General features: G+C 48.6%; 1 protein-coding gene across 3 annotated transcripts in view; it reads left to right on the top strand.

The window, feature by feature from the left end:
* PIKFYVE (phosphoinositide kinase, FYVE-type zinc finger containing) overlaps window positions 1-18,388 on the top strand; it is a 2,037,960-nt gene that overhangs the window by 2,004,495 nt on the left and 15,077 nt on the right. For all 3 annotated transcript variants that reach the window (XM_085648834.1, XM_085648836.1, XM_085648835.1), the window contains one exon: window positions 2,959-3,033. In XM_085648834.1, coding sequence (XP_085504960.1) covers window positions 2,959-3,033 — 75 coding nt within the window. The remainder of the gene's footprint in view (window positions 1-2,958; window positions 3,034-18,388) is intronic.

Here is an 18,388-nt window from a genome sequence, read left to right as displayed (position 1 = left end):
AGGGAAGCCGAGTACATAGGTGCGAAGCGATGTCAGAAACCGCTGTAAACCACAAAGGAGGACTTCTGTAAAGGTGCCGCTGGTGAAGACTGTGCAAGAGTCCGGTGGAATCCAAGGGTGGATTCTTAAAGAGTGGGCACAGAATCTATGTTGCTCGGAGATGACCAGGAGGCACGGAAGAGCAATGCCCACCAATGTCAGGCGATGCCGGAGTGATGATGGTGACCTTGTTATTACAGCCGTGAGGACCTGGCATCGCTGTGGAAGACCAGTAGCCATTCACAAACTGTCCCACGTCAGACATTGAGAACCAGGGGGTCGGTGCCCGGCGGGAGCACCATCAAGCCTTGGCAGCAGCAACAGACGTGGCAAACGAAAAAGGTACAACGTTTAGACCAGCAAGATCCAAGGGACTCACCAATTGCAGGAGAGTCAGAGCAGGCCCCGAGCAAGCAGGGGATCCCACTGAAGCCAAAGATCCTCATGAGGACCCACAGGCCGAAAACACAGGAGTTGCAAGAGGATCCTGAGCAGCTCACCAAAGATGCAGGTCCACAGTGCAGAGGATGCGGTGAGGATGAAGATCTTGGCAGGAAGAGATGCTGGACTCTTGTAGCCCAAAGATCTCTGGAGTACAGAGCCAACAAGCCTTGGCACCCGCAAATCGACTTGATGCACAGGAGTTCCATTCCTGCAGTTCCGACTAGGGATACTGGCCTGAAACTTGCTTAGAGGACAGGTTAAGCCTCAAGGGTGTTGCAGAAAGAACCACCACCTGGTTTGCTGAGTCTTTCTGAGTCCGTGGGACGTCAGGAGCAGCAGACCGGTCAGCTTAGTTGCGGTGCCTGCAGAGGCAGGGGAGTGACTCCTAGGGAGATTCCTTCGGGTGTCTTTGATACCTCCGGCCTGGAGAGGAACCTGGATGAAGCACAGGCACAGACGACGAGGAAGACCAGGAGCAGCAGGAGACTTCCTTGCTGCAGTCTTTGTTCCAGGCTAAGTCCAGCGAAGTCCAAGGTGCCCAGACAGTTGAAGGGGTTTCAGTTTTGAATCTTATCCCACGACGCATCTGAAGAGCCACCCAAAGGTAAGCCCTTAACTACCCTAGGTACAGGGTTGGAACGAATTTGGGGTCCCTCCCAGAGTAGGGGTTGTACAGAGGGGAGGATATTTCCATGTTCTTTGTCCAGTTTTGCGCCAGAGTGGGAGCCAAGGGCTCCCTGAGCTGGCTCAAACTGGAGTATGCAAGGAGGGCACCAAATGTTCCCTTCAAAGCAGTCTGATGGTACTGGCAAGTCTAAGTCCTGTCTGGAAGGTGGTCACATCACCCTGTGGCAGGAATCCTATTGTTCTACCTTCCCCTGTTCGAGCTTAGCTCAGCAGCAGGGGGGCAGAATCGTGTCTGTGGTTGGCAGGAGCACTAGCTTGCTGGCAAACCCTGGAAGGCTGTTACCTCGAGCACTGGGGGCTTCAGAGAGAAGCTCCCTGGTGCATGGAATCATACCCCATCACCAGTTATGGTGTTGGGGTATGATTCCAACATGTTTGATACCAAACATGCCCAGGTTCAGCACAGCCAATATATAGTTAGCCATCGTGTAGTGACTCATGGCCACTATATCTATGAAAATGGCTGGCCTGGAGAATGGACTCTTGGGTATGTAGGGGGGTGTCCTGCTCATGCAGGGCACCTTCACACTTTTAACCTAGCACCCTGCCTTCAGGATTGAAAGGCCTACCTTAGTGGTGACTTATAGGTTTTAAGTGCAGTGACTTCAGATATAAGAAAACCTATTGCATTCGTAAGTGGTGCTGGCCTCAGCTTACATTGACTGCCAAGGTAGGCCTGTAGTCAAAGTTTGAGTGGTCTCTCATGGGTGGCACAATACATGATGCAGCCTATGGGAGACCCCTGGTGTACCTATCCCCTGGCTACCTTAATACTGTATACTAGGGACTAAGAAGGGTACACCAGTAGCCAATTGGAAAGGTACCAAAGTACTTAAAACTGTCAAATTTAGGGAGAAAGTAGTGTCTGGGGTCTTGATTAGCATGATCTCAGTCAGACTAGTCCTAAAATAGAATAACACCAGCAAAAAGTGGGGGTAACCATGAAAGCAGATCCTACTTTCCTACACTTCCATAGGAATGCATTGTGTTTTTCTTGTTTGATTTTATTATTGCAAAAGTACTTACCTTTAAACTAAGTTCTTGGTTAGAAAATATATATAAAAAGTCTTGGTATTTTTTTTAATTGGTCTCAGATGTGTTTGAAAGCGTCTCATTTATTGCCTCTGTGAGTACGACAAATTATGGCACTACCCTCTGATAAGCCCAACTGAACGCCCACAGTACCACAAAAGAGAGCGTTAGTATTATCTACTTTAGCCTCTGTTAACTAATTGGGGACCCACTGGACTCTCTGCACAATGCACTTCTATTTAGTACACTATATAGAGTGTCAGCTTCCTACAACAAGTTTTCAGATCCAGTCTGCCACCTGGGAAGTATTTAAATGGTAAAGATCACTGTGGCTGCACATTACCGAAGGTAAGTAACTTGTTCTTCTGGGTGGTATGGAGAGATTGGAGACTGTCACAGAGTTAGAGGGATGGAAACACATATAATGGGAGCGGCACCTCACTAAACATGGCTGATCTTTAGACATTGATGGTAAGACAAAACGAGTCAGTTGTGAAAAGTACCATTTCTATCCATAATCACCTTTAAATTGTGGCTCTATCCTGGAATGATTTGGTATTGCTGGGAGAGATGGTGCTAAGCCTGCAGCATTAAATGAAAGATTTAATCTGGCATATTGCGGGAATGTTAGTTTACAAAGACTTTGGCTTGCATGGGAATTATTCCAGAGGAGAAAGACAGGTTGTGAATCTAATGCAAAAATGCAAGTTACTGGTGATGTCAAATTGTAACTTTGTTTCCTGTTATTTCTAACAGACTATATTCGCACATTCACTTGGGACAAAAAACTCGAAATGGTTGTTAAGTCAACAGGAATTTTGGGTGGACAAGGTGAGTGTTGAGGCAACTATTCTCTGATAAAGCTTGAAGTTATTAATTACTGCAATTCAGTTAATGATCAATAAAGGACACAGGCATGTAGATTATTCTAGATTTCTTGTTAAACAATATTTTTTATCATCTATGTTTTCAGATAGATCAATAAGTGAGCATTGACCCCACCATGCCATCATTTTTCTTATCCATGTATTGGTCATTGTAGACTAATTTTCTTTATAAAAGCAGGATTTGCCCTTTAGAACAGTATGCTGAATTGTGTTGGCTACAGCAACATGTACTTGATTTCTCGCTCCCAGAGGGCCCTCTTGACTCTGTTGAAACATAATCACTGCTGTTGCACTGCGAGGTTGAAGTCTGGAATTACCTTAGTTATGACATTCTTGTATGTCAGTTGCTGCCTTGATAACATCTCTATTATGGTGGCTTGAACTGCTTACAGTAATGGTTCTCGGCAGAGTACCGGATTTCAGGAATGGGCCTGGCGCTTGGTGTGCCATTTCTACTAAATAAAAAGATAGACAGCACCTTATTTTTAAGGGTATCCAGCATCCAGTGTTTCACAAACAGGTCCTTACTGGGACCCTCAGAACTCTCCAGGACCCCATCTAGCCGTATGATGTTCTACCTATTTTCAACATCTTCAAAGAGTCATGCACCTCTGGCAAGAGCTCTCTGAGTTTGTATTCTGCCTCATCATGGTCGCAACATTTTCTGTGATTAGTTGTTAGATCTGATGGAGATTTGTAGATGCAGATTCCTTACCTTCGAATCATCCCCAGGTGTCAGACTGGATCTAGAATATTTTTCGTGATCTGTACCTCTGTGCTCCAGTTGGTTGTGTTGTTTGGCTACGCACTGCGTTGTTGGCATCATCCGCACTGAAAGTGATGTGCGCGTTGCCCAAATAGGCAGTACCCTAACACGTTGATGTTCGTTCTTTTCTTTCTGTGCCAGTCAGCGCAGATCAGAGAAAAGCTACCCCTTAGTCAATTTTTGCTGAATTATTTTTTAATGGTGTGTCAAAGTCTTTTTGAGGTTTACTACCTGGTGTGGCAGGGATGTCATCAAAGAAGGCCAGCTTCTAGCCCTGCGGAGCCTGTCACAGATCGAGGTCTGTGACTCAATGTAGGAGGCTGGCTTAGTATATGGTGCTCACTTACGTAAGTGTAGCACCCTGCACTAATGCACACAACCCTTATGGTGATTGTAATGGTATTAGACAACCTGAGAAAGCTCTCTAAGTGCTAGCTGTGGAGAGCAACCTTCAGGCTTAGTCCAGAAGGATTGTAAAGCATCTTGTTTTACCAGATCATAATCTTTTTGGTATAGATTAAGTGAAAAAGAACCACACAATGTATCTATACAAATATGTATTTATTATAAGACACTCACTATCACATACACATATCTCCTAACCGGAAATATACACAATGCAAAGAAATCAGGTAAGTAGCACAAATACACAGTGGTCACCGGGGAGTGGGACCATACCATATACTAAAATAGTGGGATGCGAACAACGACTCGAGTCAAGATCATACCCTGAAGACGTAGAAGTGCTGGGTACCCAAGGTACCACCCGAGGTAAGTAACTAGGAACCCCACGGGGCTGTGTGCAGATTGGGGACACGACCGCATGCTCAATTCAAGTCGCGGTTGCAATGTTGAAGAAGAAGGACCCTTCCTAGTGACCCTGAATAAACCCTGTGGAAGAGCCACCCCACCCGTGGATACTCTGGGAACCAGGATACCTCCACCAGGGAAGCCGGGTACATAGATGCGAAGTGGCATCGGCACCGCTGTTGAGCTCAATGGAGTACTTCAGAAAGATGCCGCTGGCAAAGAAGGTGAAAGTGTCTGGTGGACTCCAAGCCTGGATACAAGAAGAGTAGAACCTGCAAGCAGAAGGGACAGAGTCTAAGGCACTCAGGAGTGCCCACCAATGTTGGCTGTTGCAGGGAAGTTGACGGTGCCCTTGTTTCTGCAGATACGTGGACCAGGTGACACTGAGGACGACCAGGAACGGTGGACGAGCTGTCCCACGTCAGATGTCAATAAACAGGGGTCGGTGTCCGGCAGGAGCACCAACAGGCCTTAGCACCGACAACATGTGGCAGAAGATGAAAAGGCACGGTCTCGAGGCTAGCAAGGTCCAAGAGACTCACCACATTCATGTAAGTCAGGGTAGGCCTCAGGTAAGCAGGGGAACCTACTGGAATCAAAGAAGACCCTCACCGGAGCCTTAAGATCTGTGGAAACAAGAGCAACGGCCAGCCGACGCGGTAAACAGGGACTTGGTTCCGGCGGTGTCGACAAGGGATCCTGGTCTCAGACTCGGTCTGAGGCCAGTGCAGGCCTCCAGGAAGTTGTAGAACCGTCACCTGTGTTACCGACCTGGTGGGAGACCAGGATCAGCAATCTGTCTGCTTGTGTTGTGGTGCCTGCGGATGCAGGAGAGTGACTTCTTCACTCCAAGGGAGATTCCTTCAGGGGGTCTTTGAATTTTCACAAGACCTGGAAGGGGCCTTTATGGGGCACAGACATTGACAGTGCAGCAGGCTTGCAGAACGAAGAGATCCGGAGCAGACAGTGTCTTCCTGGTTGCAGTCTCGGTTCCAAAGATGAAGCCCAATGCGGTCAGTCTGATTCGGTCTGCACCACTCGGTCAGAATGTTCAGACAGTTGAAGAGGACGCGGAGTTCGATCTGAGTCAAATCCCACGACAAATCTTTGGACCCACCCACAGGTAGGACCTTAAGTATCCTAAAGAAAGGGTTGGGATAATTCAGGGTTCCCTCACAGGGGAGGGGTCGGTCAGTGGGGAGGATACGCCCATGTCCTTTGTCCAGTTTTGCGCCAGAGCCGAAGCCAACAACTCTCTGAACTGGTTTGAACTGGAGTATTCAAGAAGTCTTAGGGGTGCTGGCAAGTGCCCCCACCCTGCCCCAAAAGACTAAACACTGTCAGGGAGGTGGTCACATATCCCTGTGACAGGATATCTGTTATTCTGCATTCGCCTGCTCGAGCTTGGCTCAGCAGCAGGAGGGCAGAAATAGGTCTCTGGTCGGCAGCAGCCCTAGCTTGCTGTCTGGTTCTGGAAGACTGGTACCAGGAGCACTGAGGGCCTCCCTCAGAAACTTTACAGTGCATGTTGTGGGGGTATGATTCCAACATGTTTGATTCCAAACATGACAGTGTTTGTTAGAGCCAGTTTATAGATGGTCATTGCGTATTGACGCATGGCCACTCAATCTATCGTAATGGCTGATGCACCTACAACCCGGGAGAATGGACTCCAAATGTTGTAGGGGTATTCTGCTCATGCAGAGGCTCCCGAGCACTTGAAACCGAGCACCCTGCCTTTGGGATTGAAAGGCCTGCCTTAGGGGTGACTTATAGGTTTTAAGTGCGGTGACCTCAGATATAGGAAACTTACATCGGTCATAAGTGGTGCAAGCACCAGCTTACACAGGCTGCAATTGCAGGCCTGTAGTCACAGTTTGAGTGGTTTCTCATGGGTGGCATAATACATGCTGCAGTCCATGGGAGACCCCTGGCATGCCTATGCCCTGAGTACCTCAGTACCATATACTAGGGACTTATAAGGGTACACCAATAGCCAATCTGGGATGTACCCAAGTACTCACCATTACCAATTTAAGGGAGAAAGCACAGAGACTGGCGTCCTGATTAGCAGGATCCCAGTCAGACTAGTCAGAAACAGCATAACACCAGGCAAAAAGTGGGGGTAACCATAGAAGATCTTACTTCCTAGACACACCCTCTTCTTGTATGCCTGTGATCCCTCAAATGTGACCACGATCCAAAGGACTGCTCTGATTGCCATCTCTCATGTTCCTGTCGGCTCAACATACGACGCTGTGCCAGTCCAGATCCCGGTCGAGAGGAAGGTCCTGGGAGCAGTAGCAGAATCCGAGATCCTCGTCGCACTTGAAGTCGTCGGGCCTTTCATGTAAGTCCGACCACAAGTCGAAGTATTCTTTGACTTCACCTCATCCGTCGGCCGAGACAAAGGAGCTCTGACATTCAGGGCATGGCTTCTCATTAGAGCCAGCACCTGGGCTGTCTCCGGGCCTCCCTGAGTTTCTGGGAGCCATAGCAACACCTGCCCAAATAAAAGAATTTTATGAGGCTATGCACCTCAGATTTGGGCAGTCTGTTCCCTCTGGCGTGCCTTCATGCCTCGTGGGTCCAGGAGGGGCCCACATCGGTGGTTTTGGCACCATACGGGCTCCTTGTATCCACAGATGGATCCAGACTGGCACCAGTCATGCCACCTCAACCTTCCCCGGTGCCGATCCAGATGCCGCCGATCCAGATGCCGACCCTCCTGACGCTTTCTCTGTTCCTATTCTGATCCCGACATGGAGCCAGAGTGGAATCGTCTGACACTGACTGGAGCTATGCCTTCCAGATCCAGAGCTTGAGCCCTATTCTTATGGGGTAGGACTCTGGGAGGTATGGGAGGAGGTCTCAGGGCCCTGAAGAGTACCAGCCTTATGACACAAATATGGACTGGTGTGAGGATTTGGCGGATGCCAGCGAACTTTATACCTCTCCAGATACTGCATGCTTTCTTCACCTACCGTGGCTATGGAGAAGAAAGCTTCATACGCAATGGTGGTGAGGAGGGTGGCCAAGGTCTTGGACCTTAGCATGCCCTCAATAGCGGTCCAGATGAACATTTTGACTGAAGTGCTTCAACTGGGAGTTCAGAACTGCTTCTCCAGTTTAATGAAGCTCTTCTACTTGGGACCTGGTCCAAGCCCAACACAGGAGCTCCTGTGAACAGGACAATATCCCATTACCACCTCCCTGCTCCAAGGGATCCTAAATTCCTCACAGAACATCCTTCTCTGGAGAGCTTGGTAGTCCAAGTCTCCAGCTCCCACATAAATCCTGGTGTATTCCCAATATGGGAAAGATGAGGTTTTCTTCCACCAGCCTGGCATTGCGATCCATGAACACTGCATGCCTTTTGGCCCACTATTCCCTTGCTCTGTGGGATACAGTTGGGCATGTTCTGCCAAAGGTTCCAGAGGATGCCCGGGCCATACTCACCCAGGCTATTGACGATGGGAGGGATGCGGCTAAATTCACCATCAGATGTGGACTGAATGCATTCGACACACTGGGCAGAGGGATTTTGTCAACGGTGGTCTTATGATGCCACGCCTGGTTAAGGACAACTGTCTTCTCCGGGGAAGTCCAAACTTAGCTTATGGATATGCCCTTTTATACCTTCTGTTCGGAGACCAGGCAGATTAACTGATGGAGCGCTTTAAGGACAGCAGGGCTACGACCAGGTCCTTAGGCCTTTCCATGGCCACTTATCACCCCCAATTTGCCTTCTGCAGCCACGGAAGGGGTTTCCAACCGCGTCTATACCTGCAAACTTCCCAGCCTCAGCGTTGCAGAGTTCGTGGTGCCTACACACCCGTGGGTCAGGCACCTAGAGGTCGTGCCAGTCCATCACTCCCCCGGCAGCCTTAGCTTCCAAACCCTTCTATTCTGCCCTCCTACCCCCATTAGCACCCAGTGGGAGGCAGGATCTGCCATCACCTACCCCACTGTCTATGACATCAGACCGATGGGCTCTGCAGATCGTCCAAAGGGGCTATGCCCTCCCTTTCAAGATTTACCCTCCTTCCATGCCACTTTTTTATTACAGGATAACGGAGGACCACCCATCCCTTCTCCACCAGAAAGTGATGGCTCTCTTGGCCAAGGGAGCCGTAGAGGGTGCTGGTGCCAGAAGCAGGTTGTAGTTGCTATTGCTGCTACATTCTGGTACCCAAGAAAAACAGAGGCCTTCGTCCTATCCTTGGCCTGCACCCTCTCAATTTCTTTCTCAAGCTGAAGAAGTTAAAAAAAAAAAAAAGTAAGTCCGGTCTGCCCCGGACTTGGGAGACTGGATGGTAGCGTTGGACTTGCAGGGTGAATACTTTCAGGTTCTTGTCCTGACTGCCCTCAGATATTACTTGTGGATTCCAGTAGGTCACGAGCACTTTAACTTCACTGTGCTCCCCTGTGGCATTACCAGGGCCCCTCAGGTGTTCCCAGGGTGATTGAAGTGGTTGCAGCTCATCTGCGGAGGAGATCAAGGATGCTAATCTTCAAATATCTCAATGACTGGCTGTTGAAGGCAACTTCGCCTCAGGCTGTAGTTCAGATCTCAGAGGGACCGCGTTTGGGTCAGTGGTAGACCCCTTTCCAACCAGATCTGACAGTAGAAACAGATGTCACTCCTGTGATGGGGCTTCTTTCTAGGAGAGGTGGAGATCAGAGGCCTCTGGTGGAATTCAGACTCCACATCAACCTACTGGAGTTCCGTGCAATCTGACTGGCATTGAAAGCTTTACTACCCTTTGTAGGAAAGAAGGATCTGATTTAATGATTACCCCTACTTTCTGATGGTGTTATGCTGTTTTCTTACTAGTCTAACTGGGATCCTGCTAATCAGGATCCCAGTCACTGCTCTCTCCCTAAATTTGACTATGACCTATTTAGTTATAGGTGTACCCTTCTAAGTCCCTAGTATATGGTACTAAGGTACCCAGGGCATAGGTACACAGGGGGTCTCCCTTGGGCTGCAGCATGTATTATGGCACCGATGAGAGACCACTCAAACTGTGACTACAGGCCTGCCATCGCAGCCTGTGTGACTTGGTGCTAGCACCACTTACAAGAGTTATATAAGTTTCCTTTTATCCAAGGTCACTGCACTTAAAGCATATCAGTCACCCCTAAGGCAGGCCTTTCAATCCTGAAGGCAGGGTGCTAGGTTATAAGTGTGAGGGTGCCTTGCAGTAGCAGGACACCCGCTACAACTCCGAAAGTCGATTCTCCAGGCTCTGTGGTCAGCCATTTAATACATATAGTGGACATCAAGTCTATATAATGACTATATATTGGCTGCACCGAAACCAGTCATGTTTGGTAGCAAACATGTTGCAATCCTACCCCAAAACCGATTATAGTGCTGGATGTAGGATCCCATTTACTGGGGGCTTCCCTAGGGAGCCCCCCTGTAATCCTGGTATCAGCCTTTCAGGGTCTAACAGCAAGCTCGTGTTGCTGCCGTCCACAGACTTGATTCTGCCCTTCTGCTGCTTTGCTGAGCTCGAGCAGGGAAAGATAGAACAATAGGTGTCCTGTCTCAGGGAAGTGTAACCACCTCACAGACAGGACTTATTGTATTGGGCTGGGGTGGGGGTGCTTGCCAGTGCCACCAGACTGCTTTGAAGGGCACATTTGGTGCCCTCCTTACATACTCCAGTTTAGGCCAGTTCAGGGAGCTGTTGGCTTTTGCTCTGGCGTGAAACTGAGCAAAGGACAATCCCTGAATCATCCCAACCTTTTCCTTAGGGTACTTAAGGGCTTACCTGTGTGTGGTTTTTCAGATTTGTTGTGGGACAAGATTCAGATCCGAAACCACTTCTACTTCTACCATCTGGGTCCTTTTGACCTTGCCTGGGAACCAAGACTGCATTAAGGAAGTCTTCTGCTGCTCCTGGTCTCGTCATCCTGCCAGTCTTTTGTGTCATCTGTGCCTGTGCTTCATCCAGGCTCTTCTCTAGGCCTGTGAGCATCAAAGACACCCGAAGGAATGTTCATTGGAGTGAAGGAGTCACTCCCCTGCATCTGCAGTCACCGCAACTAAGCTGACCGGTCTGCTGTTCCTGACGTCCCACAGACTTCGCAAGGTTCAGCAACCCAGGTGGTGGTTTTGCAACTTCCTCGAGGCCTGCACTGTCTTCTCAGCAAGTTTGAGGCCCATATCCCTCATCTGAACTGCTGGAACAGCACCCCTGTGCACTGTGTCGACTTGTCGTTTCCAAGGCTTGTTGATTCTGTCCTCCAAAGATCTTCGGGCTACGAGAAGCTCCAGCTGCCAGCATCTCTTCCTGCCCAGATCTTCGTCTTCACCGCATCCTCTGCACTGTGGGCCTGCATCTTGATTGAGCTGCTCGAGGTCCTTTTGCGACTCCTGTGCCTTCGGCCTGTGGGTCCTCTTGAGGGTCTAGTTGGGCTTCAGTGGGCTCCCCTGCTTGCTCACGGCCTGTTCTGACTCTCCTGCACTTGGTGACTCCCTTGGACCTTGCGGGTCCCAACGTTGCACCTTTTTCATCTGCCACATCTGTTGCTGCAGCCAAGGCTTTTGGTGCTCCTGCTGACACCGACCCCCTGGTTCCCGACTTCCGATGTGGGACAGTTCGTTAACGGCTCTTGGTCTTCCACAGCATCGCCTGGTCCTCACAGCTGCCACGACAAGGTCACCTCCAACTCTCCTGCATCTTCTATCATCTATGGTCATTGGTCTTCCGTGGCTCCTGGTCGCTCCCGAGTGACATAGACTGTCCTCTCTTTTTTAAGGTACTTCTTTTCAAGAATCCATCGTTGGATTCCACCGGACTCTTTCACCTTCTTTGCCAGCGGCAGCTGTTCTGAATTTCTCCATTGTGGTCTACGGTGGTTTCCTACGTCACTTCGCACTTATGCACCCAGCTTCCCTGTTGTAGGTAACCTCGGGGATCCACGGGTGGGGTGACTCTCCAACCTTCCATCTTCCACGGGGTTTCTTCATGGTCCACTGGGAAGGGTCCTTCCTCTTGAAAACTGCAACCGCGACTTTGCCATTGACTTGCATTTAGTACGCTGCAGTTTCCACTCTTCACACAACCTCCGTGTGGTTCCGGGGTACTTACAAAAAAACTATGGCAGCTGGGAAAGAGGCCTTCCCCTGTGCCGTAAGGGCCAAGAGGCAATCTCTTGTGGGTGTACGTCCTCCCATGTTAGACACTATTCCACACTAAGTATCCCACGGTCTGGTGAAGAAGGTTCACAAGTTCCTAAAGCCTAATCCCGGTGAGTTAGATATGGGAAGATCCTATTTGAAGCAATCAGATGTTACACACTAGAGAGTGGGGAAGGAAACAAGTCCTTTTGTTTATATTACCCTCACACACCCTAGTGGTGTCATGCTTCATCATCGGGTCACCCCGACGCCTAAAAGTCAGGGTTGGCTCAACCGTATTCCAGGGAGCTCTTGGTGAGATATGGCCGGGGGGAGTAAAAATCTGCAGACAGATCCCAGTATCCCCTTATTCGTGGAGCTGTCAGGGCTATTAAAATCCAAAATGGGGGTCACTGGGAGTTTTATGGCCCTATGACCCTAGTGCCAACATGTTTCAGTCCTTGTGTGGCCAAAACGGTCCTGGACTTTCTTCTGGGCAAGAACGCAATCTCCTCCCTGGCTGTAGGCAGAAAGGGGAGTCCCTATTCTGTTTTAAATGTAAGGGCAGGTAGCTGCTCCTTAAAGACAAGCAAGAGATCAATTTATCTTTTTTTTAATTTCTTTACTCCATCCCTCTTTGGGAGAGAACATGAATCAATGGGGACTCCGGTATGTGTGGGGAGTCCTTTAGTTACACAGCCATCAAGTGTCCTGCCCCGTGATGCCACCTATTTGGTTCAAGTCCCCGGGCTTGCGCATTCCACTAATTTCACACATTCCACTCCGCCTGGACACCACTGTGTATTTGTGCTTACTTACCTGTTTTACATTTGAAGTATTGTGTTTATATCTCCGGGTAGGAGATATACCAAAATGTTAGTGGGTGTGTATAATAAATATATTTATTTTTATATCTACACTGGGCGGTTAATTTTAGTTTAACCTACACTATATGATTAGTACTGGTAAAACAAGCTGCTTACCACTCCTTCTGGACTAAGCCTGAATGCTGCTCTCAACAGCTACCACTTAATGAGCTTTCTATGGTTGTCTAAGACCAATAAAATCCCCATAAGGGTTGTCTGGATTAATGCAAGGTGCTTCAAATAAGTGTGCACCATATACTAAGCTGGCCTCCTACATTGGTGTGCAGCAGTTGGGATTTAAGCCTGCACTGTTTTACCAGATAATCTAGGTGTGGATTAAATGAAAAACCATCACTAGCATTAGGCACATGTCTAAAAAAATATTTTGATAAGTTCCACTGAATTTTTAGACTGGTTGTTAAAGACCTGGTATAACCCTTTCTCCAATCTTTAGAAGTTTAGTTTTCAGTAGGGTAGGTAGCTAAACTACACCTAGACACTATGTCTTTAGTTATGGAACACAGTGGGTCCCAACCCTCTTGATACAGTGGTCTCAGGTTCCAGGAACTGAGGAGCCTGTGTACCTCTAGAAAGATAAAGACCGGTAGTAACCCTACCACTGAGCAACTCTCAGAGCTGTTTCTGCTATATGACCTCCAGAATCCTGATAGGTCAGAAGGGCAAGACAAAGTGGGTGGGGATATTCCAGAAGATGGGTCAGGAGGGGTTGCCCCCTAGTGGCCTTAAATCTGAGCATGCCAAGGAGGAGTCTGATGACTCCAGCCTGGTGAACTCTGATCCCCTGGGAATAGTTCTGATGGTACAGATGGTGTCCCTAGAGGTAGGTCTACCTTTGTTCCTCCTGGGAGGATGCAGATAATGCAGAGAAGGTCTAGACCCCCTCCGTCAATTCCAATACTTCTGTTAATTCCATAGGGACCTCTATCTCTAGCAAGAGGGAGGACTCCTTAGAAAGGGAATAACATCTGATCAAACTTGAGAGAGTCTTAAGCTCAAGCAAGAGCAGTTGGCCCTTGATAAGGAGACTCTGGAACTCCAGAGGGCTAGGAATAATTTGGGACTAGAGTGCCATGTTGGCAGCACTAGTGTACCTAGAGTCAGGGAACCTTCCTTTGATACTAGGAACCTGAGTAGGATAGTCTCTCCTTACCAGGAGGGGGATGATAGCCATAAATAGATCACTGCTTTAGATAGGACCTGTAAAGTACAGAAGGTCCCTCAATGACAGTGGGCAGCTATCCTGTGGCTTTCCTTTGGCTAACAAAGGTAGAGACAAGCTCCTCACTGTTAGAGACGAGGATGCTGATAATGACTCAGTCGTGAAGAGTGCCCTCATAGATGGGTTTAGTTTCACTACTGAACAGTACAGAGTTAAGTTTAGGGACACACAGAAGGCACACACTCAAGACTGGATTGATTTCTTAGACAATGCTATTATGGCTCTGGAAGGCTGGCTTCATGGAATCAAGGTACGGGACCATTAAGGATTGTACAATTTGTTGATGAAGGAGCACATCCATAATAATTGTAAGAATCAACACCTGCACCTGGTGGACTCTGATCTGACCTCTCCCCAAAAATTGGGAAAGAAGACAGACAAATAGGTCAGTACCAGGTTAAGCAGAAAAATAATGGTGGTGGAGGTGACCAGAAGAAGCAAGATTCTTATAAGGCCCAAGAGTAGGGTGGGGAGAAGGATAAAGACAAAAGAAAGGAGTCTTCACAAGGTCCGTAAAAACCTGCATCTGTGGGTGAGTCCCAAAAGTCTAAAAACTCTGATATGAAACCTTGGTGCTACCTGTGTAAGGAAAAAGGCCATAGGCCAAGGGATGCTAATTGTCCTACGGCTAGCACCAAGGAAGCTACTACCACTGCCAGTAGGTAACTAGCACCACTAGCACCAGTGCAAGTGATAGTACAGCTCCCAAGGGATTAGTAGGGTTAACCTTGGATTCTCAAGTGGGTGCTGGCCTAGTCAGAACACTCACTCAGTCTGTCCTGGTCTGTGACAGTGGCATGGATCTTGCTACTTTACAGACAATAGCCTTTGATAAATGGCCAAGAAGCTGTGGCTTACAGGGACACGAGGCCAGTGTCACAATGTTGACAGAGAAACGTGTATCCCCTGAACAAATCATACTTAGTCAACTTTACCAAGTGACCAACAACAGCATTGTCAGGTCTGATCACTTAGCAGTTGTTACTCTCAGTTGGGGAAGGGTAACTGGCCCTAAAAGAGATGTGGTTTTTCCAGACCTACCTGTAGATTGTCTGTTGGGCAATGATTTAGAAACTTCACCATGGTCTGAAGTGGAGTTCAGGACACATGCAGAGATGATGGGAATCTCTTTCAATGCATTTGCTGTCACCAGGGCTCAGGCCAAACTGCTAGGCACGATGGGAGCACTGGATCCTGGAAGGATGGACCACCTGGCTCCTAAGAGAAGGAGCAGGAAGAGTAAGGAATTATCCTCCTCTCAAACTCCAAGTGAGAGCCAGGCGCCTGAGGGAGATGACCTCAGCCCCTGTGAAGGAACTGCCCGAGAGGAACTTTGGCCTGACCAGGCAGAGTCCTTGGAGACAGGGGGCCCTTACAAGGGCAGACATGAGTTTGGAGATGAAGTCCTGCCTCTCTCTTGAACAGCTAGACAACAAGCTGCTGCTGAGGACACATGGGCTGTCAGTGGGTCTCATAGGATCTATTGGGAAGATTGGCTTCTGTTCTCTGAGTGTAGAGACCCCAAGCCTAGTGCCACCAGGAGGTCGGTAATACCTCAGAGGTTCGGGGGGGTTCTTCTATCCCTAGCACATGACATTCCCCTTGCTGGGCATCTTTTTGCAAAGCTAGACTAGGGACAGGCCTGTCCCTCATTTTCACTGGCCACAAATGTCTGAAGACACCAAGGATTGTTTTTGCTCCTTTGTCACTTGCCAAGCCAGTGGTAAGTCAAGTTACACTACAAAGGCCCCCTAATTACACTCCCAGTGGTAGAGGTTCCCTTTGAGAGGGTATGGATAGAAATAGTTGGTCCCTTAAACCCTTCAACAGCATCTGGACAGAGTTATATCCTAGTGGTGGTGGACCATGCTACTAGGAATCCATAGGCTATTCCCCTTAGGACCACTACAGCTCCTGTGTGGCAAGGGCCCTTCTTGAAGTATTTTCCAGAGTGGGGTTTCCTAAGGAGGTCTTAAGAGACAGAAGTACCAACTTCATGTCTAGTTGCATTAATGTCATATGGAAAGAGTGTGGAGTAAACTACAAGTTTACCATACCTACCATCCACAATGCAGTGGGCTTGTTGAAAGGTTCAACAACACACTCACGGGTATGATCATGGGGCTCCCAAAAAGCTGGGGCAAAAATGTGATGTCTTACTACCCTGCCTTCTCTTTTCCTACAGAGAGGTTCCTCAGAAGGGAGTGGGCTACAGCTCATTTGAACTTCTTTTGGACAACCAGTTAGGGGTCCATTGTATTTGGTTAAGGAGGAATGGAAGCAGCTTCTCAAACCTTATAAACATGACATTGTGGACTATGTCCTTGGCCTGCGTTCACGTATGGTTGAGTATATGAAGACGCCAGCCACAACCTTGAGTCCAGCCAGGAGCTTCAGAAAGCTTGGCATGACCAAAAGGCTGCACTGACTGTTTACCAGCCAGAATGGAAAGTGTGGGTGTTGGAGCCTGTGGCCCCAGCAGCTCTCCAGGACAAATGGAGTGGCCCCCACACCATCCTTGGAAAACAAAGGTGAGGTCACCTACTTGGTTGAATTCTGGCTACTGGCAAATGAGACTCTCTGAGAATGCTAAGCAGCCAACAACAGCATTTTCAACCCCCTAGTGGTCATTATCAATGTTTCGTAATGTCTTTTGGCTTGAAGAATGTACCTGCCACATTTCAGATGTTGGTGAACAAAATCCTCACAGGTCTGGTAGCCTGTAGTGCAGCATATCTAGATGATATTGCTGTCTTTAGTTGCTTTCTTGGACCTGACTGGGTACTACAGGAGGCTTGTTTAGGGGTATGGGTCCATAGTGGCTCCCCTTAATGATCTCGCCTCCAAAAGAATGCCTAAGAAAGTCCAGTGGACAGTTAGCTGTTAGAAGGCATTTGATGACCTGAAGCAGGCCATGTGCTCTGCTCCCATTCTGCAAATTACTGATTACTCAAAAATGTTTGTTGTCCAGACAGCTGCTTCTGACACCTCTCCTCCTAACTTGGTTTCCCCGCTGATTCTCCCACCAAAAGTGAGGATCAGAACCGGTGGGAGACAATTACTGGAGGCAGCAAAAGGCAGGGGCAGCTTACAAAGGCGGGAGGACTTTGGAGCTTCCTCTTTGTGGACCCAGCCCATCCTGGGGAAGTAGGCATGACACCTCTGCCCAGGATAGGCTTTTTTTCTGGACCCAGAGAGCAGAGGCCCTCTACCCAGGAGTCCAGAAACCTGTCTGGTGGTGGCAAATGGTGGGCAGCCATTCAGGAACCAAACCAGGGCTGGTTGTTTTCTCAGGGGGCATCTCTAAGACGCCCTCTGATTGCATTTTACATTAAATCCCGCACTGGCATCAGTGTGGGTTTATTGTGCTGAGAAGTTTGCTACCAAACTTTCCAGATTTTAGTAAAGCCATTATGGAGCTGTGGAGTTCGTAATGACCAACTCCCAGACGCTATACTGTTAATGGATTTGCTACACTTACAATGTCTAAGAATGGACTTGGACACTTTATGGGTACAGGGCTCATACCACTGTACCCTCACCTGATGGCTACTGCACCCTGCTAGAGGGATGACTTATCTAGGCCGCAGACAGTGGGTTGCAGGCATGGCACACAGGGATGTGTGCCATGTTGACTCTTCACTTTTCTCTGCACCAAAGCATACATTCTGCAATGGCAGTGTGTGGGTGTTAAGGTGCAGGGACTCTAAAGGTGTCACATAGGTGCTGCAGCCCATAGAGGCCTCCCCTGGTCACATTGCCCTTTGTACCCTTACTCCCTTTTACAAGGGGCTTACCTGGGGCCAGAGAGGTGCCAATTGGAGGTCCAAAGTTACAGATTTGGTAAAGAACACAGGACCTGGGAACCTGATTGGCAGGGACCCAGGGCACACCAAGTCAAAGTGCATCATGTGTCAAGAAAAAGGTGCGGGCAACCATGCTCAAATAGGCACTTTCCTACACAACCCGCCACCACCCCCAAACAAAAGAGGATGAGACTAACCTTTCCCAATCGAGTCTTTATTGTCTAAGTAGAAAATACAGAGAAGTCCAAGGCCATCTACATTGGCATGGGCAGTCCCAGGTCTATGCTCAACTGTGAGGTCCATTCCCTGTAGGGAGATGGACCACTTTAAACATTTTGGATTTTCACCTTTCATCTGCATTAGCCATTTGAGAGGACTGTGGTCAGTTTGAACTAGGATGTGAGTACCAAACCTGTATGGTCTCAGTCTCTTCAGGGATCAAACCACAGCAAAGGCCTCCCTCTCAATGTCACTCCACCGCTACTCCCTGGGGCGTAGCCTTATGCTTATCAAAGCAACAGGTTGGTCTTGTCCATCACCATTGGTCTGGAATAGGACCACTCCTATCCCTAGCTCAGAGGCATCAGTCTGTGGACCAGGTGATTCTGCCAGGAAGAGTTAAACACAGCAATATCATGACAATAAGCTGCACTGAAGCTTTCAACCCAGCAAGGAC

Source organism: Triturus cristatus, chromosome 3_2 (assembly GCF_964204655.1).
Source record: "Triturus cristatus chromosome 3_2, aTriCri1.1, whole genome shotgun sequence".
Classification (NCBI taxonomy): Eukaryota; Metazoa; Chordata; class Amphibia; order Caudata; family Salamandridae; genus Triturus; species Triturus cristatus.
This window is presented reverse-complemented; position numbering and strand designations above follow the sequence as displayed.